This window comes from Delphinapterus leucas, chromosome 1 (genome assembly GCF_059928025.1).
Source record: "Delphinapterus leucas isolate spDelLeu-1000000601 "Yukka" chromosome 1, BTC_Dleu_Yukka2, whole genome shotgun sequence".
NCBI classification, from domain to species: domain Eukaryota; kingdom Metazoa; phylum Chordata; class Mammalia; order Artiodactyla; family Monodontidae; genus Delphinapterus; species Delphinapterus leucas.
The window spans coordinates 42,293,638-42,320,655 of record NC_143129.1 but is presented as its reverse complement, the minus strand read 5'-3'; the positions used below and the strand labels follow the sequence as shown (position 1 = coordinate 42,320,655).

Sequence of the window (27,018 nt, the reverse complement as noted above, 5' to 3'; positions counted from 1 at the left end):
TGCTTCCATGACCTGGCTATTGTAAATAGTGCTGCAATGAACATTGGGGTGCATGTGTCTTTTTGAATTATGGTTTTTTCTGGGTATATGCCCAGTAGTGGGATTGCTGGATCATATGGTAATTCAATTTTTAGCTTTTTAAGGAACTTCCATACTGTTCTCCATAGTGGCTGTATCAATTTACACTCCCGCCAACAGTGCAAGAGGGTTCCCTTTTCTCCACACCTTCTCCAGCATTTATTATTTGTAGATTTTCTGATGATACCCATTCTAACCAGTGTGAGGTGATACCTCATTGTACTTTTGCTTTGCATTTCTCTAACAATTAGTGATGTTGAGCAGCTTTTCATGTGCCTCTAGGCCATCTGTATGTCTTCTTTGGAGAAATGTCTATTTAGGTCTTCTGCCCATTTTTGCATGGGGTTGTTTGTTTCTTTAATATTGAGCTGCATGAGCTGTTTATATATTTTGGAGATTAATTCTTTGTCCGTTGATTCGTTTGCAAATATTTTCTCCCATTCTGAGGGTTGTCTTTTTGTCTTGTTTATGGTTTCCTTTGCTGTGCAAAAGCTTTGAAGTTTCATTAGGTCTCATTTGTTTATTTTTGTTTTTATTTCCATGACCCTAGGAGATAGATCAAAAAATTTGTTCCTGTGATTTATGTCAAAGAGTGTTCTTCCTATGCTTTCCTCTAAGAGTTTTATAGTGCCCAGTCTTACATTTAGGTCTCTAATCCATTTTGAGTTTATCTTTGTGTACAGTGTTAGGAAGTGTTCTAATTTCATTCTTTTACATGTAGCTGTCCAGTTTTCCCAGCACTACTTATTGAAGACACTGTCTTTTCTCCATTGTATATCCTTGCCTCCTTTGTCATAGGTTAGTTGACCATAGGTGTGTGGGTTTATCTCTGGGCTTTCTATCCTGTTCCATTGATCTATATTTCCGTTTTTGTGCCAGTACCATATTGTCTTGATTACTGTAGCTTTGTAGTATAGTCTGAAGTCAGGGAGTCTGATTCCTCCTGCTCTGCTTTTTTCCCTCAAGACTACTTTGGCTATTCGGGGTCTTTGTGTCTCCATACAAATTTTAAGATTTTTTGTTCCAGTTCTGTAAAAAATGCCATTGGTAATTTGATAGGGATTGCATTGAATCTGTAGATTGCTTTGGGTAGTATAATCATTTTCACAATATTGATTCTTCCAATCCAAGAACATGGTATATCTCTCCAACTGTTGGTATCATCTTTAATTTATTTCATCAATGTCTTGTAGTTTTCTGCATACAGGTCTTTTGTCTCCCTATGTAGGTTTATTCCTAGGTATTTTATTCTTTTTGTTGCAATGGTAAATGGGAGTGTTTCCTTAATTTCTGTTTCAGATTTTTCATCATTAGTGTATAGGAATGCAAGAGAGTTCTGTGCATTAATTTTGTATCCTGCAACTTTACCACATTCATTGATTAGCTCTAGTAGTTTTCTGGTGGCATCTTTAGGGTACTCTACATATAGTATCATGTCATCTGCAAACAGTGACAGTTTTACTTCTTCTTTTCCATTTTGTATTCCTTTTATTTCTTTTTTTTCTCTGATTGCTGTGTCTAGGACTTCCAAAACTATGTGGAGTAATAGTGGTGCGAGTGGACATCCTTATCTTGTTCCTGATCTTAGAGGAAATGCTTCCAGTTTTTCACCATTGAGGATGATGTTGGCTGTGGGTTTGTCATATATGGCCTTTATTATGTTGAGGTAGGTTCCCTCTGTGCTTACTTTCTGGAGGGTTTTTATCATAAATAGGTGTTGAATTTTGTCAAAATCTTTTTCTGCATCTATTGAGATGATCATATGGTTTTTATTCTTCAATTTGTTAATATGGTGTATCACATTGATTGATTTCCGTATACTGAAGAATCCTTGCATCCCTGGGATAACTGCCACTTGATCACGGTGTATGATTCTTTTAATGTGTCGTTGGATTCTGTTTGCTAGTATTTTGTTGTGGATTTTTGCATCTATATTCATCAGTGATATTGGTCTGTAATTTTCTTTGTTTTGTAGTATCTTTGTCTGGTTTTGGTATCAGGGTGATGGTGACCTCGTAGAATTAGTTTGGGAGTGTTCCTTCCTCTGTAATTTTTTGGAAGAGTTTGAGAAGGATGGGTGTTAGCTCTTCTCTAAATATTTGATAGAATCCACCTGTGAAGCCATGTGGTCCTGTACTTTTGTTTGTTGGAAGATATTTAATCCCAGTTTCAATTTCATTACTTTTGATTAGTGTGTTCATATTTAATATTTCTTCCTGGTTCAGTCTTGGAAGGTTATACCTTTCTGAGAATTTGTCCATTTCTTCCAGGTTGTCCATTTTATTGGCATAGAGTTGCTTGTAGTAGTCTCTTAGGATACTTTGTATTTCTGCAGTGTCTGTTGTAACGTCTCCTTTTTCATTTCTAATTTTATTGATTTGAGTCCTCTCCCTCTTTTTCTTCAGAAGTCTGATTAATGGTTTATCAATTTTGTTTATCTTCTCAAAGAACAATCTTTTATTTTTATTGGTCTTTGCTATTGTTTTTTTTGTTTCTATTTCATTTATTTCTGCTCTGATCTTGATGATTTCTGTCCTTCTGCTAACATTGGGTTTTGTTTGTTCTTTCTCTACTTTCTTTAGGTTTAACGTTAGATTGTTTATTTGAGATTTTTCTTGTTTCTTGAGGTAGACTTGTAAAGGTATAAAATTCCCTCTTAGAACTGCTTTTGCTGCATCCCATAGGTTTTGGATTGTCATGTTTTCATTGTCATTTGTCTCTAGGTAATTTTTGATTTCCTCTTTGATTTCTTCAGTGATCTCTTGGTTATTTAGTAACGTATTGTTTAGCCTCCATGTATTTGTGTTTTTTATGTTTTTTTCCCTGTAATTGATTTCTAATGTCATAGCATTGTGGTCAGAAAAGATGCTTGACATGATTTCAATTTTCTTAAATTTACTGAAGCTTGATTTATGACCCAAGATGTGATCTATCCTGGAGAATGTTCCATGTGCACTCGCGAAGAAAGTATAATCTGCTGTTTTTGGATGGAATGTCCTATAAATATCAATTAAATCTATCTGGTCTATTGTGTCATTTAAAGCTTCTGTTTCCTTATTAATTTTCTGTTTGGATGATCTGTCCATTGGTGTTAGTGAGGTGTTAAAGTCCCCCACTATTATTGTGTTACTGTCGATTTCCTCTTTTATAGCTGTTAGCTGTTGCCTTATGTATTGAGGTGCTCCTATGTTGGGTGCATATATATTTATAATTGTTATATCTTCTTCTTGGATTGATCCCTTGAATATTACATAGTGTCCTTCCTTGTCTCTTATAACATTCTGTATTTTAAAGTCTATTTTATCTGATATGAGTATTGCTACTCCAGCTTTCTTCTGATTCCCATTTACATGGAATATCTTTTTCCATCCCCTCACTTTCAGTTTGTATGTGTCCCTAGGCCTGAAGTGGGTCTCTTGCAGACAGCATATATATGGGTCTTGTTTTTGTATCCATTCAGCAAGCCTGTGTCTTTTGGTTGGAGCATTTAATCCATTCATGTTTAAGGTAATTATCGATATGTATGTTCCTATTTCCATTTTCTTTATTGTGTTGGGTTTGTTTTCATAGGTCCTTTTCTTCTCTTGTGTTTCCCACTTAGATAAGTTCCTTTAGCATTTGTTGTAGAGCTGGTTTGGTAGTGCTGAATTCTTTTAGCTTTTGCTTGTCTGTAAAGGTTTTGATTTCTCCATGGAATCTGAATGAGATCATTGCTGGGTAGAGTATCTTGGTTGTAGGTCCTTCCCTTTCATCACTTTAAGTATATCATGCCACTCCCTTCTGGCTTGTAGAGTGTCTGCTGAGAAATCAGCTGTTAACCTTATGGGAGTTCCCTTGTATGTTATTTGTCGTTTTTCCCTTGCTGCTTTCAATAATTTTTCTTTGTGTTTAATTCTTGCCAATTTGATTACTATGTGTCTCGGTGTGTTTCTCCTTGGGTTTATCCTGTATTGGACTCTCTGCACTTCCTGGACTTGGGTGGCTATTTCCCTTCCCATGTTAGGGAAGTTTTCCACTATAATCTCTTCAAATATTTTCTCGGGTCCTTTCTCTCTCTCTTCCCCTTCTGAGACCCCTATAATGCAAATGTTCTTGCGTTTAATGTTGTCCCAGAGGTCTCTTCAGCTGTCTTCATTTCTTTTCATTCTTTTTTCTTTATTCTGTTCCTCAGCAGTGAATTCCACCATTCTGTCTTCCAGCTCACTTATCCATTCTTCTGCCTCAGTTATTCTGCTATTGATTCCTTCTAGTGTATTTTTCATTTCAGTTATTGTATTGTTCATCTCTGTTTGCTTGTTCTCTAATTCTTCTAGATCTTTGTTCAACATTTCTTGCATCTTCTCGATCTTTGCCTCCATTCTTTTTCTGAGGTCCTGGATCATCTTCACTATCATTATTCTGAATTCTTTTTCTGGAAGATTGCCTCTCTCCATTTCATTTAGTTGTTTTTCTGGGGTTTTATCTTGTTCTTCATCTGGTACATAGCCCTCTGCCTTTTCATCTTGTCTATCTTTCTGTGAATGTGGTTTTTGTTCCACATGCTGCAGGATTGTAGTTCTTCTTGCTTCTGCTGTCTGCCCTCTGGTGGATGAGGCTATCTAAGAGGCTTGTGCATGTTTCCTGATGGGAGGGACTGGTGGTGGGTAGAGCTGGCTGTTGCTCTGGTGGGCAGAGCTCAGTAAAACTTTAATCTGCTTGTCTGCTGATGGGTGGGGCTGGGTTCCCTCCCTGTTGTTTTTTTGGCCTAAGGCAACCCAACACTGGAGCCTAGCCGGGCTCTTTGGTGGAGCTAATGGTGGATTCTGGGAGGGCTCACACCAAGGAGTACTTCTCAGAACTTCTGCTGCCAGTGTCTTTGTCCTCACGGTGAGGCACAGCCACCCCCCACCTCTGCAGGAGCCCCTCCAACACTAGCAGGTATGTCTGGTTCAGTCTCCTATGGGGTCACTGCTCCTTCTTCTGGGTCCCAATGTAGACACTGCTTTGTGTGTGCCGTCCAGGAGTGGAGTCTCTGTTTCCCCCTGTCCTGTCAAAATGCTGCAATCAAATCCCGCTAGCCTTCAAAGTGTGATTATCTAGGAATTCCTCTTGCCATTGCCGGAGCCCCAGGTTCAGAAGCCTGACGTGGGGCTCAGAATCTTCACTCCAATGGCTGGACTTCTGTGGTATAAGTGTTCTCCAGTTGTGAGTCACCCACCCAGTGTGACTGGGTGGGATTTGATTTTATTGTGGTTGCGCCCCTCCTACAGTCTCATTGTTGCTTCTCCTTTGTCTTTGCATGTGGAGTATCTTTTTTGGTGAGTTCCAGTGTCTTCCTGTTGATGATTGTTCAGCAGTTAGTTTTGATTCTGGTGTTCTCGAAAGAGGGAGTGAGAGCAGTTGTTCTACTCCGCCATCTTGAACCAATCTCAAAGATTATTATTTTTTAAAAATACCCATGCAAAACCTTAATTCTTCCACACTGACAGCCTGGGTATGTGTGCCAGTGGGACACACTTTCTAACTTCTAGTGCCCTGATAGGGTCAGTGTATAAAGGTTGGAGTCTGAAATGTTTTAGCAAAACAAGGATACCAACATTCTCATCAACACCCTTGTAAAACTTCCATTTTCTCTTTTGCAAAATTTGAGTCCTTCATAAATTCTATGCTTTTAAAAAAAGTGTTCTTCTTATCATATATATTTCTTTAAAGAAAGTAACAGACACAAAATGGAACCATTTGATCCCAAGACTTAATTGCAGTTTTGACCTGCAGAAATTAATCTTAATCAACCATTCTGAAATTTTCTGGTCAGCATGAATAAGGTAATCTGTTATGTAGGTCCTCTTCACCTCCCAGAGGAAGAAGAGGCAATCAATTTCATAAATCCTTGCTGTCTAACACCTCTGCCCTGCCTCCAAAGAAGATGTCCTGATTTAAAAATAATCCTTGTTTCCCCGAATAGCTCCTTTGCCCCACCCTTCTTCCTATGAAAACCTTCCATTTGTACAACTCCTCTGTGCATCCTTCTAGTTGCTAAATGGGATGCTGCCCAATCCATGAATCTTTTAATGAAGCCAATTAGATCTTCAAATTTACCCAGCTGAATTTTGTTGTTTTTAATAGTGTAAATCCTTCTTTATGCCTAATATGTGTCATCAGCCTTCTTTATAAGAATTATCACCTCTGTTTATGTAGTACTTCTTTTTTGAGGTTTTCTTTGTAAAAAATTAATCCCCCAAAACCTCAAATAAATAGAGTTGAGGGACCAGAAAGGGGAGTTCTCCTGCCCTAGGAAGACAACAGAGACCAGCAGGAACAAGAAAGACTCCTTTTCTTTCCTGGAAAGGGCTCAGCCAATGAAAACCCATGGACTCTTTGTTTACTACAGCCCTCCCAACTTCCTTTTCCTCCCAAGAAAAGCATTCTCCTTCCCTTGGCATGCAGGGACTTGCATATGACTCACCATGGTTGTAGACTTCAAATTGCTATTCTCTGCGGATCCCAAATAAACCCATTTTTGCTGGAGAAATAACTGGCAGCCTATCTGTTTTAGGTCAACATCTTTTACATCTCTTTGGCTTCCAAGAAGCAGCAAATAGAGTTATAAACATATTCTAGGAGAATATGGCTGTACTTACCCTTTTTTGTGCTTTAGAATTATCAAACAGGAAACAATGACGGGTAAAATCAAGAGGATCATACCAAAGAACATGCCTAGGCAGTAAAACATGGTAATTAAATGCATGGAAAATATAACCTGTAGGTTTCAAACTGTGTCTTAATGAGTTTTTAAAAAGTAAGTATAGGGCTTCCCTGGTGGCGCAGTGGTTGAGAGTCTGTCTGCCGATGCAGGGGACACGGGTTCGTGCCCTGGTCCAGGAAGATCCCACATGCCGTGGAACGGCTAGGCCCGTGAGCCATGGCTGCTGAGCCTGCGCGTCCGGAGCCTGTGCTCCACAACGGGAGAGGCCACAACAGTGAGAGGCCCGCGTACCGCAAAAAAAAAAACACCCAAAAAAACCAATAAAAAGTAAGTATAAATTCTGTTTTTAAAAAACACCCCCCACAGGCTTATCTTTAAGATTTCCCCTCTGCTCCAGGTTTAATCTAGCATATTAGTCTTATTACCCCAGGGTTATAAATGAGCAATGAGAGAGCAGTTTATGACCTTTGTCCAACAGCAGCGTTTCAATAAGTGGGTGAGAACAAACACTGGAGCTCCTCTGCTCAGCTCACCATGACCCTGCATGTCTCTTGTGTGAGGCGCAAGGCACGAGCTAATCTATGCAGCGGACTCTACTTTGTAGAGTCTACTTTCTACTTTGTGGTAGAAACTCTACCACAAAACTATTCCTCTCACATAGGCAGATCACAGAAATGGGCTTAGAAAATTGGTCTTTGTGGCTTTCAATTTATGCAAATGGGCATGACTACCATCCTGAAGACTATTCCCAGGTTATAAACTAAAGAGCAAGTTGCCTTCTCCAGACACATTAAAATAGGAAGAATGGTTCTTTTTTTTATAATGGTTCAAAGATAGTAAGGGAACTTTGATAAAGGACACCCACTCTATATGCATATAAGGATACCAGTTTTGCTACACTATGGCCTGAATTCATTATTCTTTTCTTTCTAATTAAAATTGCAGTCTAGGATATTTTGATCTCTCTTTTTACATTTCACTTATTATCAGTGGATACCTACTGTTAAGGATGTTTCCTCAGCAAACCCTTCATAAAACTTACCAGCTATGAGCTCATCACTCGTGCCTAAAAGGAAGCAAAAGCCACAAAAAACATCAGTCTGGCACACAATATGATCAAACAGGAGCTCTCAGCAGTTATAATTCATCCTGATTTTTTTCTGTACAGATTCTTAATTTTTTTCTAATATAAAAAGCCATTGGTTTTACTCACACAAACTCATATTATTTTGTGTACTTAGCAAAGTCTGTTTTTTTCTTTTAAAATTACTATTTTGTCATAAAACTAGTATAATTAGAGCAGAAAGTTTATAAAACAGAACAAAAGAAAAATATCATCCATAATCCTACTATCCTGAAATATTTTAGTACATTCCCTTCTAGTACATTTTCTCATGCATCTAAGTTTTTACATAGTTATAGAATATCTAATCTTTGAACAGTTGAATTAAGTGCTCAACATATGTTAACTTTTACAACCTTTATTATTACCACAACCAACACTACTGCTACGTGTATTAAATTATTAACACTTCATTATATTTAACATATTTCTCATCTGTCTACTGCTTTCTTATTTACTTTTAAAAGTTCTAAGTCAAATTTGTTGACCTTTTATAATTTTCTCTATATACCAAAATTTTCCAAAAGTTGTTTTTCTTTTTCTAGCTGTTTTATCTTCTTCTTTTTCCTTTTCTACTTTAGCTTTCCTATGTTGACTTTTAAAACTTTTAACTATTTATTACATCTGGTATTTATTGTAAGATATAAAGAAAGGTTCCAAATTTTTTCAGTGCTACGTATACTATTTGATCATCTTTTTCTTCCCCTTGGATTGATGATGTCTCCGTTACTAGATTGTTTTCTGTAAGATACTTTAATTTCTATTTATAATAGCTCTATTTTATTAATATCTACTTTATGCCATTTTTAATAAAGATAAGTCTATTTTCGGTGATATAAAATGATTTATGTATTGTGACTTTCTATTTTAATAACTGGCAGGTCAGTCCCCCCACATTATGTGAATTTTCTGTCTCTCACAGCCACATCGTTAGAATACTCAAAAGACATTCAGATAGGCAGTGATCTTTTTGCCAAAGAAATGAATATAATTTGATATTAAGGGAGTATCAAGTTTATAATTTAGAAATATTATTTGCGAGTGAGCTTTGTTAATGTATTTAAGGCATTAACTGTAAAAAAATTGTATCTTGAACAATCTTGGTATTCAACCACATATTTTAAGTAAGAGTGATAAGAATGGGGGAGAAGAGAAGGCTAAGACTAATTTAGATTAAGGAAGGTTATTCATTATTCATTTTGCTCATCTGTTACTTGATGTGTACAAGTTTAAGGTTTAGGATTTTCTATTTTACATCACCCTCTAGTTGCCAGCAGAAGGCTACCCTTCTACAGATCTCAATGACACATGATTCCTAAATCACTGTATCCAATGTACCAGGTTAAAATCCTGTAGTCTACACCAGTGTGGGAGACCAGCCAGCTAGTCTCTGCAAGTTGGAAGGTGATCCCCGACTCATGCTGAAAACATTCTTGAAGGCCTGCTCTACCACTAATCTGCTACTGAATTTTAAGACCCATAGGATGTAATCAAATTATTACTGTGCAATGTATGCAGCAACAGAGTGATAATGGGCAAAAAAGGTTCAGAGGAGTCCCTGAGGAGAGATGGATGGGTTAAGAAGTGTGAGGAGCAAGGCTTGCCTTATTCTCATTGCTAAGGGCGTTTGGGGAAGAATTAGGGACTCTTACTGCACTCCTTAGCTCTTAGCTAATGCACACCATATGGCACACCACCACATTCAGTGTCAGTACAGATGAATGAATGAACAGTAACCAGGGCTGGGAAGGACCTACATTCCTTGCACTTGCACTTACGAGAGGTACATATGGCCAGAGGAGGGTCCCACAGGTCATCTTCCTGGCACTGACTCCAGGGACTGCCTTCCAGAGTATACCCATCTTCACACTCCAAAGTTACATTATCTCCAGAGTGATATACTTTTCTTAGTTTCAGTTCCTTCTTGATTCCATTCATAATCTGTGGGAGGCTACATTTTACTTCTGAAATTAGAAAAAGGAAAAAAGAAATTGATATTTTATTGTTAGTTGAAACTTTGCTTTTAGCACAGATGAGTCATGTCTTCCATCAAAAATTATTGATACCTCTCCTACAGCATCTTATTATTTAAAATTCTCTGACTTCCCTTTTTATGTAAAGCAAGGGAATATAAATATATTGCTTATAATTATTTTAAATTATCATACCTTAAATTATTGTTAACTCTTCAACAGGAAAGTTATGGAAAGGTTAGGAATTAGGATAACCATGTTCCAGCCTTGGAACCACTTGGGCCACACCATAAGAAAACAGGAATATCATTTTAACTCTGTTTAGGTATACAACGGGTATTTTGTCTCTTGAATAAATGCATATTTCTGGCTCATTTCTATACATAGAACAAAGAAATTAATAAATTATGATTCTGAATTTAAAGTATTAATTTTCTTCTTAATTTTATCTCATTTACCTTGTAAAAATTAATAAATAGAAACCTTAAATTAAATAATTAAATAGAGTCTGGAGACCAGAAGGGGGAGCTTTCACACACTGTGATGACAGCAGAGCTCAACAGCAAGAAGAAAGACTCCTCTTCTTTCCTAGCAGCAAATCAGCAAGGAAAAGCCATGGACTCTTTGTTTGCTAGAGCCCTTACAACTTCCTTTTCCCTTCTGTTAAAAGAGTTCTCCTTCCTTTGCTATGCGGGGACTTGCATGTGGCTCACCATGGCTGCAGACCCCAAACCACAATTCTCTGCTGATCCCAAGCAAGACCATTTTTGCTAGAGAAATAACTGGCAGTCTATTTGTTTTCGGCGAACAAGCCCATCCTTTGTTTTGCTTTCTTTCTCTGCCTTGCCACTGATACCTTCCAAGCAAAGCCTGCTTTTCAGTTGTAATGGTCTCAAAATTAGCCTAAGTTCTCTTTTTAAAATAAAAACCAACAAGGTAAAGTGGCATTTCTCAAAATATGGTCTGTGGTCCTGCTACATCAAAATATTCTGATGGGTTTGTTAAAAATAGACCTCTGGACTCTACCTCAACATGTCAGAGAGTTCTTGGGAATGGAATTTAAGAATCTGTCTTTTTAGGGAAAGGTGTTCAAGATGGTAGCATAGGAAGACCCTAAACTCACCTCCTCCCATGGACACACCAAAATTACAACTACTTACAGAGCAACTACCTATGAAAATGACCTGAATACTAGCAGAAAAAAAAATTTCCATAACTAAAGAGATAAAGAGGGAACCATAATGAGATGAATAGGAGAGGTAGAGACATGGTATAGTCAAGACCCACTGCCTTGGTTGGTGACCCACAAATGGGAAGAATATCACAATCATAAAGGTCCTCCCCAAGGAGTGAGGAGTCTGAGCACTTCACTGGGCTCCCCAGCCAGGGGGCCTGCTCCAGGGAGATGAGCCCCCTAGCTTTGAAACCCAGTGGGGCTTATGTTCGGGAGTGCCAGAGGGTTATCAGAAACAAAAATGTCACTCTTATAGGGCACGTGCAAAGTCTCATATGCTCCGAGTCCCAGCACAGAGGCAGTAGTTTGAAAAGAGCTTCAGTCCGACCTACTTGCTGGTCTTGAACAGCCTCCCAGAGAGGCAGCAGGCAACTGGGATTCCCCTTAGACACTGTTAGCAGCCACTCTGGGGAGCTCATTCTACCGAGATAACACCAGTGCTAGCAAATGCCATTTGGAAATCCTCCCTCTAGCCTATTCGTGCTGGAGGCTTACCACCACCAGTGGGCCTGTACCAGCCCAACCCAACCCAGACATGTACACAGCCATGTGGGGACCTGGCCCCACCCACCAGCAGGACAGCACCTGCCCTGAGTCCCTCTGGGCCATGCAGACAGCCACATAGGGACCTGGCCCCGACCTACGGTGGGCTTGCATGAGCCCTGAGCCCCCAGGGTCATGTAGACAGCCCCATGGGGACCCAGCCACTCATACTAGTGGGCCAGCACCAATGCTGAGCCCACCACCGCCACCAGGCTATGCAGACAGCCACACAGGGACACAGTCTTACCCTTCAGTGGACCAGCATCAGCCCCACATCCCCCTGGGTGTGCAGCCAACCATGAAGGAAGCTGGGGAAGCTTACCCAGCCCTCCAGTGGGCCCACAGCTACTGTACAAAGCATGGCCTAGCAGCCAATTTGGCTAGTTGTCAGCCCCACATACCAGTGTGCCCACAGTAGTTGATACCACCACAAAAGAAGGGCACAAACATCGCACATAGGGGGCATCCATAGAACATACAGCTTTCATGACCAAAGGGGAGCATGCTGCTGGAACCACAGGATGTTTCCTACCATGGGCACTTCTTCAAGATCAGGAAACATAATGGACCAACTTAACACACAGATATAAACACTGAATATTGGGCAAAATGAGGAAACAGAGGTGTATGTTCCAAATGATTGAACAAGACAAAATTTCCATAAAAGAAATAACTGAAGTGGAGGTAAGAAAACTACATGATAAAGAGTTCAAGGTAATGGTCATAAAGATACTCACTGAACTCAGGGGAAGAATGGATAAGCACAGTGAGAAGTTTAACAAAGGAATAGAAAATATAAAGAAGAACCAAACAAAGCTGAAGAATACAATAACTGAAATAAAAAATACACTAGAAGGAATCAACAGTAGATTAGATGATGCAGAGGAATAGATCAGTGATCTGAAAGACAAAGTTATGGAAATCTCTTAAGCCGAACAGAAAAGAGAAAAAAGTTTTTTTTTAATGGGGATAGTTTAAGAAACCTCTGGAACAATATCAAGCATACTAACATTCACATGATGGGGGTCCCAGAAGGAGAAGACAGAGACCAAGGGGCAGAGAACTTATTTGAAGAAATAATAGTGGAAAACTTCCTTAACCTGGGGAAGGAAACAGACACCCAAGTAAGAAAGTACAGAGAATCACAAACAAGATGAACCCAAAGAGATTTACACCAAAACACATACTACTAAAGTGGCAAAAAGTGAACGATTAAGAGGGAATATTAAAAACAGCAAGAGAAAAGCAACTAGTTATGTACAAGGGAACCTCCATAAGAATATCAGCTGACTCTTTAACAGAAGCTTTGCAGGCCAGAAGGGAGTGGCACAATACAATCAAATGATAAAAGGGGAAAATCTACAAACAAGAATATTCTACCTGGCAAAGTTATCACTCATACTTGAAGGAGAGTTTTACAGACAAAAACTGAAAGAGTTTAGCACCACTAAATTGGCTTTACAAGAAACGTTAAAGGAACTTCTTTAAGTGGAAAAGAAAAGGCCACAATTAGAAATGTGAAAATTATGAAAGAAAATATCTCACTGGTAAAGGCAAAATAGTAGATCAACTATTTATAAAGCTAGCAGGAAGGTTAAAAGACAAAAGTAGGGAAATCATCTATATACAAAATAAGTAGTTAAGGGATACAAAAAACAAAAAGTTGTAAAATATGACATCAAAAATATTCAACATTGTTGTGGGAGGAGTAAAAATGCAGGGTTGTTAGAATACATTCGAACTTAAGAGATCATCAATTAATCATATATACATCTATATGTAATCATAGATGAGAGATAGATAGATAGAGAGCTGTTATGTATGAACCTCATGGTGACCACAAACCAAAACCTATAATAGATACACACAAAAAAAGAGAGAAAGGAATCCAAACATAATGCTAAAGAAAGCCATCAAATTGCAAAAGAGGAGAGGAAAAGAAGAAAGAACTACACAACAAAACAATCCCCCAAAATTAACAAAATGGCAATAGGTCCATATCTATGAATAATTACTTTAAATGTAAATGGACTAAATGCTCCAATCAAAAGACAAAGAAAGGCTGAAAGATACAAAGAACTCATACAACTCAACATCAAAAAAACAAACAATCCAATTAAAAAATGGGCAGAGGATCTGAATAGACATTTTTCCAAAGAATACATACAGATGACCAGCAGGCATGTGAGAAGATGCTCAGCATCATTAATCACCAGAGAAATGAGAATCAAAGCCATAGTGAGATATCTCCTAACACCTGTCAGCATGGCTAATATCAAAAGAAACAAATAACAAGTGTTAGGAAGGATGTGGAGAAAAGGGAACTCTCATGCACTATTGTTGGGAATGTAAATTGTACCCACTGTGGAAAACAGTATGAAGATTTCTCAAAAAATTAAAACTAGGGACTTCCCTGGTGGTGCAGTGGTTAAGAATCTGCCTGCCAATGCAGGGCACGTGGGTTCGAGCCCTGCTGTGGGAAGATCCCACATGCTGCAGAGCAACTAAGCCCATGTGCCACAACAACTGAGCCTGCACTCTAGAGCCCATGAGCCACAACTACTGAGCCTGCATGCCACAATTACTGAAGCCTGCATGCCTAGAGCCCATGCTCTGCAACAAGAGAAGCCACTGCCATGAAAAGCACGCACACCACAACAAAGAGTAGCCCCCAGTCTCCACAACTAAAGAAAGCCTGCATGCAGCAACAAAGACCCAATGAAACCAAAATTAATTAATTAATTAAAAAAATTAAAACTAGAACTACCACATGACATCAATTCCACTCCTGTGCATTCATCTGAAGAAAATGAAAACACTAATTAGAAAAGATATATGCACCCCATGTTCATTGTAGCATTATTCACAAAAGCCAATATATGGAAGCAACCTAAATACCCATCAATAAATGAATGGAAAAAGAAGATGTGGTATACATACACAATGGAATATTCCTGAGGCATAAAAAGAATGATATCTTACCATCTGCAACAACATGGATGGACCTCGAGGTACTATGCTAAATGACATGGCAGACAGAGAAAGGCAAGTACTACATGATTTCACTTATTGTGGAATCTAAAAACAAAACAAAACAAATGAACAGACATAAGAAAACAGAAACAGAGTTATAGATACCAAGAAGAAACAGGTGATTGCCAGAGGGGAGGGAAATGGGGTGAAGAAAGAAATAGGTGAGGGAGATTAAGAGGTACAAACTGTCAGTTGCAAAATACATGGAAAGTAGTGGGATACAAAATTAATGCACAGAAATCTCTTGCGTTCCTATACACTAATGATGAAAAATCTGAAAGAGAAATTAAGGAAACACTCCCATTTACCGTTGCAACAAAAAGAATAAAATACCTAGGAGTAAACCTACCTAAGGAGACAAAATACCTGTATGCAGAAAACTATAAGACACTGATGAAATAAATGAAAGATGACACAAACAGATGGAGAAATATACCATGTTCTTGGATTGGAAGAATCAATATTGTGAAAATGACTATACTACCCAAAGCAATCTACAGATTCAATGCAATCCCTATCAAACTACCACTGGCATTTTTCACAGAACTAGAACAAAAAATTTCACAATTTGTATGGAAATACAAAAGACCCCGAATATTCAGAGCAATCTTGAGAAAGAAAAACAGAGCCGGAGGAATCAGGTGCCCTGACTTCAGACTATACTACAAAGCTACAATAATCAAGACAGTATGGTACTGGCACAAAAACAGAAATATAGATCAATGGACCAGGATAGAAAGCCCAGAGATAAAACCACGCACATATGGTCACCTTATCTTTGATAAAAGAGGCAAGAATATACAATGGAGAAAACACAGCCTCTTCAATAAATGATGCTGGGAAAACTGGAAAGCTACATGTAAAAGAATGAAATTAGAACATTCCCTAACACCATAAATGAAAATGAACTCAAAATGGATTAAAGACCTAAATGTAAGGCCAGACACTATAAAACTGTAAGAGGAAAACATAGGCAGAACACTCTATGGCATAAATCACAGCAAGATCCTTTTTGACCCACCTCCTAGAGACATGGAAATAAAAACTAAAATAAACAAATGGGACCTAATGAAACTTCAAAGCTTTTGCACAGCAAAGGAAACCATAAATAAAATGAAAAGAAAACCCTCAGAATGGGAGAAAGTATTTCTAAATGAAGCAACTGACAAAGGATTAATCTCCAAAATATACAAGCAGTTCATGCCACTCAATATCAAAAAAACAAACAACCGAATCCAAAAATGGGCAGAAGACCTAAACAGACATTTCTCCAAAGAAGATACACAGATTGCCAACCAACACATGAAAGTATGCTCAACATCACTAATCGTTAGAGAAATGCAAATCAAAATTACAATGAGGTCCATTCTCTGGTAGGTCTGTGTCTTTATTCCCGTCTTGCCCCTAGGTTCTTCATGACCAATTTTTTTTTTTTTAGATTCCATATATATGTGTTAGCATACAGTATTTGTTTTTGCCTTTCTGACCTACTTCACTCTGTATGACAGACTCTAGGTCCATCCACCTCACTACAAATAACTCAATTTCTTTTTTTTTTTTTTTTTTGCGGTACGCGGGCCTCTCACTGTGTGGCCTCTCCCGTTGCGCAGCCCAGGCTCCAGAAGCACAGGCTCAGCGGCCATGGCTCACGGGCCCAGCCGCTCCGCAGCATGTGGGATCGTCCCGGACCGGGGCACAAACCCGTGTCCCCCGCATTGGCTGGTGGACTCTCAACCACTGTGCCACCAGGGAAGCCCAATTTCGTTCCTTTTTATGGCTGAGTAATATTCCATTGTATATATGTGCCACATCTTCTTTATCCATTCATCTGTTGATGGACACTTAGGTGCTTCCATGTCCTGGCTATTGTAAATAGAGCTGCAATGAACATTTTGGTACATGGCTCTTTTTGAATTATGGTTTTCTCAGGGTCTATGCCCATTAGTGGGACTGCTGGGTCATATGGTAATTCTATTTTAACAGTAGGTCCTTATTAGTTATCTCCTCACACTGGGCAGAAAGATCACCATCAAAAAATCTACAAACACGGGCTTCCCTAGTGGCACAGTGGTTGAGAGTCTGCCTGCCGATGCAGGGGACACGGGTTCATGCCCCGGTCCAGGAAGATCCCACATGCCATGGAGCGGCTGGGCCCGTGAGCCATGGACGCTGAGCCTGTGCGTCCGGAGCCTGTGCTCCACAACGGGAGAGGCCACAGCAGTGAGAGGCCCACGTACCACAAAAAAAAAAAAAAATCTACAAACAGTAAATGCTAGAGAGGATGTAAAGAAAAGGGAACCCTTCTGCATAGCTGGTGGGAATGTATATTAGTGCAGCCACTGTGGAGAACAGTACAGAGGTTCCTTAAAAAACTAAAAATGGAGCTACCATATGATCCTGCAATCACACTCCTGGCATATATTTGGACAAAACCATAATTCAAAAAGATATGTGCACTCCACATGGAAGCAACCTAAATGTCCATCAACGGAGGAATGGATAAAGAAGATGTGGTACATATATAAAATGGAATATTACTCAGCCATAAAAAAGAACAAATAATGCCATTTACAGCAACGTGGATGGACTTAGAGATTGTCATACTGAGCAAAGTAAGTCAGACAGAAAAAGGCAAATATCACATGATATTGTTTATATGTAGAATCTAAAAATAGTGTACAAACGAACTTTTCTACAAAAACAGAAATAGAGTTATAGGTGTAGAAAACAAACTTATAGTTACCAGGGAGTAAGGGGGCGAGGGAAAATTGGAAGAAAGAATGCTTTTTGAAGAGATATCTTTAGTAAATCAACACAGTCTGTTGATTTCAGAAAGCTGAGACCTAAAACCTCATTTTAATTTTAAATAAAATAACACAAAGAAAAAGAAAAAAAAATACAATGAGGTATCACCTCACACCAGTTATAATGGCCATCATAAAAAAATCTACAAACAGTAAATGCTGGAGAGGGTATGGAGAAAAAGGAACCCTCTTGGCACTGTTGGTGGGAATGTAAATTGATATAGCCAATATGGAGAACAGTATGGAGGTTCCTTAAAAAACTAAAAAAAGAACTACCATATGACCCAGCAATCCCACTAATGGGCATATACCCTGAGAAAACCATAATTCAAAAAGAATCATGTACCACAATGTTCACTGTAGCACTATTTACAATAGCCAGGACATGGAAGCAACCTAAGTGTCCATCGACAGATGAATGGATAAAGATGATGTGGCACACATATACAATGGAATATTACTCAGCCATAAAAAGAAATGAAATTGAGTTATTTGTAGTGAGGTGGATGGACCTATAGTCTGTCATACAGAGTGAAGTAAGTCAGAAAGAGAAAAACAAATATCGTATGCTAACACATATATATGGAATCTAAAAAGAAATGGCTCTGAAGAACCTAGGGGCAGGACAGGAATAAAGATGCAGATGCAGAGAACGGACTTGAGGACACGGGGAGGTTTAAGGGTAAGCTGGGATGAAATGAGAGAGTGGCATGGACATATATACACTACCAAATGTAAAATAGATAGTGGGAAGCAGCCACTTAGCACAGGAGATCAGCTCCATGCTTTGTGACCACCTAGAGGGGTGGGATTGGGAGGGTGGGAGGGAAACACAAGAGGGAGGGGATATGGGGATATATGTATACATATAGCTGATTCACTTTGTTATACAGCAGAAACTAACAGAACATTGTAAAGCAATTACATTCCAATAAAGATGTTAAAAAATTAAAAGAAATCCTATGAGAGCTATCAGATATAATGAGAAAAACAAATGTGAGAATAATTGGTCTACAAGAAAAAGAAGAGAGGGAGAAGGGAGCAGAGAGCCTAGTTAGAGAAATAATAGCTGGGAACTTCTCAAACCTGGGGAAGGTACTGGAAGTCCAAGAAGCTAATAAAACACCCTATTATCTCAATGCAAAAAGACCTTCTCCAATATATATTATAATGAAACTGTCAAAAATCAATGACAAAGAAAGAATCTTAAATGCAGCCAGGGAAAAAAGAAAGTAACTTACAAAGTAGCCATGAGGCTACTAGCAGATTTCTCAGCACAGACTCTACAGGCCAGATGGAGTGGAATGACACATTCAAAGTGCTGAAAGATAAAATTTGCCAGTCAAGAATACTTTATCCAGCAGTTATTCTTCAGCTATGAAGTAGAAGTAAAGGTTTACCGGGCAAACAAAAACTGAGAATGTTTACCATAATAAGACTTGCTTTGCAAGAAATGCTGAAAGAAGTTCTTCAAGCTGAGATGAAAAGATGCTACTTTGTAACATAAAAGCAAATGAGAGTACACAATACTCTAGCAAAGGTGAAAAATAGTCAGAATTAGAAAACAGTACTTCAATATTAGAACAGTGGGTCAGTCACTTAATTATAGTATAAAGGTTTAAGGCAAAGAGTATTAAAAAAGACTATAGCTTTCAACTAAAAAAAAACTATAGCTACTATAATTTCTCAATAAATTCATAGCTCAAAAAAAGATAAATTGTGACATCAAAAATACAAAAAGGGAGGACTAAAACTGTGGAAATTTTATAGGTGAAATAAGATAAATTCCTATCATCATAAAAAGGACGATTTGATCTATGTGATGTTCTATGTAAGCCATACATTAATTACAAATCAAAATTCTAGAAGTCATGAAACAAAACAAGGGGAGACTGAGAAAATCACCATGGAAAACCACCACTTTACAAAGGTAGACAGAAACAGAGGGAAAAAGAAACAAAGGAGAAACAAAAAAATGATAAGACAGCAGTAGTAAGTTCTTACATATCAATAATCACTCGAAATATAAATGGATTGAATTCATCAATCAAAAGTCACAGAGTGGCGGGATAGATTTAAAAAAACAACAACAAAACCCAAGTGTATGCTGCTTACAAGAACCTCATTTCAGCTCTAAAGAACACATAGGCTTAAAATGAAGGGATGGAAGAGGATATTCCATGCAAGTGTAAAACAAAAGAAAGAGGGCATATTCATACTTATGTCAGACAAAATAGACTTCAAGTCAAAAATGATAACAAGAGGCAAAGAAGGTTATTATATAATGATAAAAGTGTCAGAACATCAAGAATATATAACAATCATGAATACATATGCACCCAATATCAGAGCACTGAAATATATTAGGCAAATACTAAGAGATCTAAAGGGAGAAATAGACAACAATACAATCATAGTAGGGGACTTCAATACCTACTCTCAGCAAGGATAGATCATCCAGAAAATCAACAAGGAAACATTGGAATTGAACCATACTCTAGAACAAATGGACTTAACATACATATATAAAACATTCCATCCAACAGCAGCAGAATAAACATTGTTCTCGAGTGCACATGGGACATTTTCCAGGACAGGTCATATGAGAAAGCACAAAACAAATCTTAGCAAATTTAAGGAGGTTGAAATGACACCAATTATCTTTTCTGACCACAATTGTATAAAACTAGAAATCAACAACAAGAGGAAAGCTGGAAAATCTACAAATATGTGGAAACTGAAAAATACACTTCTGAACAACCAGTGGGTTAAAGAAGAAATCAAAAGGAAATTAGAAAATTATCTCAAAACAAATGAAAATGGAAATACGACAAATCAAATCTTATCAAATGCAGCAAAGCAATTCTGAGAGGAACGTTTACAGTGATAAACGCATATACTAAGAAATTAGAAAGTTCTCAAACAGTCAACTTAACTTTACACCTTGAAGAATTAAAAAAAAGAACAAATTAAGCCCAGAGTTAGCAGAAAGAAGGACATAATAAAGATCTCTGCAGAAGTAAATGAAATAGACACCAGGTAAACAATAGAAAGGGTCAATGAAACTAAAGGCTGGCTCTACAAAAAGATAAACAAAATTGGCAAACCTTTAGCCAGGCTAACTATGGAAAAAAGAAAACTCAAATAGATAAAGTTAAAAAGAAGATATTACAACTGATACTACAGAAATACATAGGACTATAAGAGACTATTATGAAAAATTATATGCCAACAAATTAGATAACCTAGAAAAAATAAATTTCTAGAAACACAAAACCTACCAAGACTGAATCAGGAAGAAATAGAAAATCTGCACAGACCAATAATGAGCAAAGTTTGGATCAGTAATCGAAAACCCCCCAACACAGAAAACCCTAGGGCCAGATGGATTCACTGGTGAATTCTACCAAAATTTAAAGAATAATTAACATCAATTTTCCTCAAATTCTTCCAAAAAATTAAAGAGGTGTGAATACTTCCAAATTCATTCTATGAGGCCAGCATTAGATTACTTTGGTAACAAAGCCAGACAGGGACAACACAAGAAAAGAAAACTATAGACCAATATCTCTGATAAATACAGGTCCAAAAATTCTCAACAAAAAATTAGCAAAACAAATTCAAGAACACATAAAATGGATTATACACCACAACCAAGTGGGATTTACCCCTGGGAGATGCAAGGATGGTCCAACATATACAAATCAATAAATTTAATACATCACATTAATAAAATTAAAGATAAAAACTTACATGATCATGTCAATACATGCAGAAAAAGCATTTGACAAAATGACATCCTTCCATGATAAAAAGTCTTGGCAGATTGGGTATAGAGGAATATATCTTAACATAATAAAGGTCAGCCATAACAAATCCACAGCTAACATTATACAAAATGGAGAAAAACTTGGAAGCTTTTCCCCTAAGATCAGGAACAATACAAGGATGCCCACTCTTACAACTCTAATTCGGTATAATACTGGAAGTCCTAGCTAGAGTGAATATGCAAGATAGGGAAATAAAAGGCATCCAAATCAGGATGGGAGAAGTAAAAGTGTTGCTACTTGCAGATGATATGATTCTGTATATAGAAAATCTGAAATGCTCAACCCAAACACTGTTGGAACTAATCAATTATTTCAGTAAAGTTGCAAGATACAAAATCAATATAGATAAATCAGTTGCATTTTTATACACAAAGGATGAAACATTTGAATAAGAATAAAGAAAAATTTTCCATTCACAATAGCATGAAAAAGATAAAATACTTAGGAATAAATTTAACCAAGGAACTGAAAGATCTGCACAACAAAACTCACAAGACTTTGCTGAAACAAATAGAACAAGACACAAACTAATGGAAAGATACCCCATGTTCATGGGTCAAAAGAATTAATACTGTTAAAATGTCTATATTATTCAAACCCATATATAGATTTAATGCAATCCACATAAAAATACCAATGGCATTCTTCACAGAAATAGAAAAAGAATCTTAAAATGTATATGTAACCACAGAAGACTTTGAAGAGCCAAAGCAATACTGATGAAAAAGAACAAAACTGGAGGTATTACAATTCCTGATTTCAAACTACACTACAAAACTACAATAATAAAAAACAGCACAGTACTAGTACAAAAATAAACACATAGACCAATAGAACAGAATAGAGAGCCCAGAATTAATCCCCTGCTTATACAGTCAATGAATATTTGATAAGGGAGGCAAGAGCACCCAATGGGAAAAGGATAGTCTCTTCAACAATTGGTGCTGGGAAAACTGGATGAACACATGCAGAGCAATGAAACTGGATCCCTATATTATATCACTCACAAAAAGTATCTTGAAGTGGATCAAAGATTTAAATATAAGACCTGATATTATAAGACTCTTAGAAGGAAGTGTAGGGAAGAGGCTCTTAACATTAGTCATGACAATGACTTTTTCAGTACAATACCAACAAAAGCACAAACAACAAAAGGAAAAATCATCAAACTTAAAACTTAAAAGCTTTTGTGCAGCAAAAGAAACAATTAGCAAAATTAAAAGGAAACCTACAGAATGGGGGGACATTTTTGCAAACCATATATTGGATAAGGGGTTTAATATATAAAGAATTCATACAACTCAATAACAAAAAACAAAAAATCTGATTGAAAAATGGGCACAACTAAACAATTTTCAAAAGAAGACATACAAATGGTCAACAGGTACATAAAAAGATGGTCAACATCACTAATCATCAGGGAAATGCAGATTAAAACCACAATGGGATATCACCTCACATCTGTTAGAATGGCTGTCATCAAGAAGACAAGAGATGACTAGTGGTGATGAGGATGTGGAGAAAAGGGAACACTTGTACAAATGTGGTAGGAATGTAAATTGGTGTGGCCACTATGGAAAATATATGGAGGTTCCTAAAAAATCTTAAAATAGATCCAGGAATTCCACCTCTGAGTATTTATCTAAAGAAAATGAAAACACTAACTCAAAAAGGTGTATGCCCTCCCATATTCATGATGGCATTAGTTACAATAGCAAAGATATAGAAACAACCTAAGTGTCCATCAATAGATGAATGGGTAAAGAAAATGTGGTGCATATACAATGAAATATTGAAAGATGGACATCCTACCATTTGTGACAACATGGATGGACTTTTAGCGCATTATGCTAAGTGAGATTTGTGACAACATGGATGGAATTTTAGCACGTTATGATAAATGAGATGTCAGACAGAGGAAGACAAGAACTGTATGATACCACTTACATGTGGAATGTAAAAAAGCCAAGTTTTAAAAACAGAATAAAATGGTGGTTACCAGGGGATGGGAGGACAGGATGGATGTTGTCTAAGAGTATAAACTTACAACAAGTAGAAAATATGCCTTAGAGATGCACAGATCAATGAATATAGACAGCAACATTGTACTATAATCATAAAACTTGCTGAGAGACTAGAAACTAATTATTCCAACTACTAATAAAGAATAATTATGTAATGTGATGCAGGTAATAATTATTCCTATGATGGCAATCATATTACAATATATGAATGTACATCTTAAATTTACACAAAGCTAATATATTTCAAAAAAAAGGTTGAAAAGAAAATATAAAAGATAAGACATGAGGAAATAATCACAGATTTGGGGTAATAAAATGCTAAATAACTACTATGTTCTATCACAACATAGTAACTTAAAACATACTGGTATAATTGACTATTCATACGTTCACATGTACACACATGACCAATATTGACTCAGTTAAATATTTATTGACCTATAAATATAGTAGAAGTGGAAACATTTTTCATTAAAGATAACCTCCTACAAAAGGTGCCAGACCTTGAAAATTGTATATAGTAAATGATAATACCTTGCTAATTTGAATTTTTTTCAGAGAATTTAAAATTTTTTGGCAAGTAAAGAAGGCACCTTTTATAGTTTCTCATTTATGTCTTTGGATATCTATTATTTTATGGAGGGAAAATAACCCAATGGGAAAAGGACAGTAATTTTTGGAGGAATACCTGTGAATACAATGAACATATTCATTGTAGGAAATTTATAAAATGTGGACAAACAAAAAATGATAAAGTCCAAAAATAAATATTCTTAATAATGTATATTGTTTCAGATATGTGTGTGCACGTGCATGTGTGTCTATGGTTATATTTTCTATGGTATATTTGGTGGCTGAATAATGTTCTGGGATGTAGATATATAGATATATCTATTGCTACTTGGATGTGGCATCTCTATCTCTAATTTTTCATGGTATACTTTTTACCTTTCTTAAAAACTTATAATCATTTTTAATAAGCCTTATGTCTTCCATCAGCTATTTACAAACCATGATTTCTAACATTTTCCACTACCATAAATATTGTTGCATTGAGTGTCTTTGGATGAAAATCACGGGAAAAGTCCATGATGATTATTTTCTTGGGATAAATTCTGGGAAATGGAATTGCTAGGTCAAAGGGTATTTGCATTTAAGGCTTTAGTATATATTGCTCATTAGCCTTCCAGAAGTTTGTGCCCACTTTTACGGCCATCAATTCTGCATGTGATACTGATTTCTTCACAGCCTTAATACTTTACCAATTTGCAATCATTCTTCTATGTTCCTCAAAATTTTGGAGATTCACTTTACAATATTCCATTGAAAAGATGAATGGCCAACTAATCAAGAACAAATACGACTAGGGCATGAGCTTGGAAGAATTTGAGGGAAGAATAAAGAGCAGAATAACCCGAGGCTTGGGAAAATTGCTAAGGATTGCAAGATCTTTTATGCTTCAGAGTAAGAATGATAAGGAAGGGAGTAATCTACTTCCTGGGCTTATAATGTGATATTAAGAGGTTGTAGAGACAAAATTAATTTTCTTTAGTATCTTTTAAGTTTAGTCACTAAGGAGAATGATCATTATACTGCGAGTTTATTATCAAAGTAGGAAAGTGGGGCAATTTTACCTGAGTTTAAGTCCACAGTTTCAGATAAATTACCTCCTAAAGTGAAGAAAAACCAGGAGGACCGTGCAGCACATGACTCCAAGTTTCAAACAACTGAGAGACAACTCTGTGCAAGAAGGATTCAATTCCTTCTTCATAATTCCAAGGACAAATAAGGATCAAATGGAGGGAATGATGGGAAAAAATAATTCAACTCACTCTCACAAATAGGTGCCTTCTTATCCCAAGTGACATCAATGCCTGAGAGGAGACAAGTAGCAGAAGGGGAACCAATGAGTCGATACCTAGAAGCAAAGAATGAAAAATGGTTAGACTCTACACAGATTTCCCACTTAAATCACCATGAGAAAACAATAGCAGGAGGATGTTACAAATTACAGGACAGATTAAAACATGAGAGACCTCAAGAAAGAAACCCCATCTCCACCTATAAATTAGTCTTTATTCTTCAGGGCAAGCTAAAATTCGTACCTCTTTAATCCATCTCCATTCCTAGTCCCCTCACAACTCATTGCAATATTCCCGTTATTAATCATGGGACACTTCTGTACTTGTCTTAAAGGTACCTCAGAATTATTTTATCCATTTGTACTTTCAGCTAAGAAATTATAAGCGCTTGATTAGGAGGGAAGATGCCTTACTGAAATACATACACTCTTTAGCACCTAGCCTAGAGACTTTCAAGCATGTGGTGCTCAAAAATATCTACTGAGTGAAGGAAAGAATGATGGCTTTACCCTGAAGACTTAGTAAATGAGAGTCAGAGGAAACAGCTAACCATTTTACCTTTCAAATGTAGAAAGCAGGGGTACTCACCCACTGTGTCATAAAATCATTCAAAGTAGGTCACAAAAATTGAAGCTTCATCATTTATTTTTTCTTTATTACATCTCTATGTTGTTACTGTGAGAAATGTCACAAAAGATACTCAGCCAAGCTATTCATATGTTCCAATGTACAGCAGGGCTAAACTTGATAAAGTAAAAGGTGATGGGTGTAATGCAAAGTCACATAACAGTGAGGTAGTTAATGCAACAGTTAAGAAACCTGTCTTTTGATTACCTAGGACATGTGATCAGGGCAGTACCCATTTGTAGCAGAGACTGCTGGAATCTCCAGCATCCACTTTTCTTCATTATTAACATGACCCTGTATTTTTAACTGGGCCATTGGCCACTTTCAATAACAGCTTCACTTCTCAGCTTCCCTTACAGCCGTGTGACTATGTTCTGGCTAGAGGGATGTAAATGGAGTGTCTGGAAAGTGCCTTCACAGGGATAAGTGTTCCCTTCCTCCGTTCTTCCTCTTTGCTAAATGGAGTTTGGACCATGAGTTGAGATGGACTCTCTAATGGAAGGATCCCAGGTTTCTGTGGATCTTAGAGCCACTGTATGAGCCCTGGGCCGCCATGGTTCTTAACATGAGAGATAAGTGAACTGCTATCTTGTTCAAGCTCCTGCTATTTTGTGTTTTTTCTGTCTTTTATAACTTAATCTAATCTTAACTGGTATACCAGCTCTTCCCAAAACAGTAACAAAAAGATGGTGGGAACCACGCTGGTAGAGCAATGACAGTGAATATTTTGGTAGACATGGTAAGTCACTTTTATATTTAGGTAGTGATTAAATTTTACTTATTGTTACCTTGTTTTTTATGAGCTGTGTTCTAAAATCTTTTAAGTGTGCCAACAAATATTTAATCTTCAAAATGTCTGCAAACCAACATTTTGAGAACCACTTTAGTAAGGAAAGAGGATAATCATCCCTGTACTACATGTGTGTTTCCTTCCGCCTGTCTCCCATCATACATTTAAATGTTGCCTTAGGAGCACAGGGTCATGGGTATCCTCTGACTTTTGACCTTATAAAGGCTGCTCTTAATGTACTCACTATGACTAAACTAGAGCTTTGGAGTAAAAATGTGAAGCAGGTTCCAGCCCCTGTATGACTGTAAAAAGCAGTGAATATTTTTGAACATATTGTAAGACACTAGTATGCTGCAGTAGTGATTATGTTGTAATATTTGTCCTGGATGGATTTTCCATCTCTGTGAATTAC

The 27,018-nt window shown here is 37.3% G+C and overlaps 1 protein-coding gene across 5 annotated transcripts in view; it reads right to left on the bottom strand.

Annotated features, from left to right (window-relative positions):
• Positions 1 to 27,018, bottom strand: part of LOC111184732 (complement receptor type 1) — a 118,987-nt gene that overhangs the window by 11,342 nt on the left and 80,627 nt on the right. For 3 of the 5 annotated variants that reach the window (XR_016392668.1, XR_016392669.1, XM_089908945.1), the window contains exons 17-20: positions 25,160 to 25,245; positions 9,665 to 9,850; positions 7,806 to 7,829; positions 6,699 to 6,774 (exon numbers count right to left, since the gene is read on the bottom strand). Coding sequence is in view for 1 of the 5 variants with exons in the window: in XM_089908945.1 (XP_089765071.1) it covers positions 6,699 to 6,774; positions 7,806 to 7,829; positions 9,665 to 9,850; positions 25,160 to 25,245 (372 nt within the window). In the remaining 4 variants the exon portion in view is untranslated. Of the gene's footprint in view, positions 1 to 6,698; positions 6,775 to 7,805; positions 7,830 to 9,664; positions 9,851 to 18,714; positions 18,795 to 25,159; positions 25,246 to 27,018 lie in introns of those variants that run through there. The other 2 variants (XR_016392670.1, XM_089908950.1) reach the window with 2 other exon arrangements.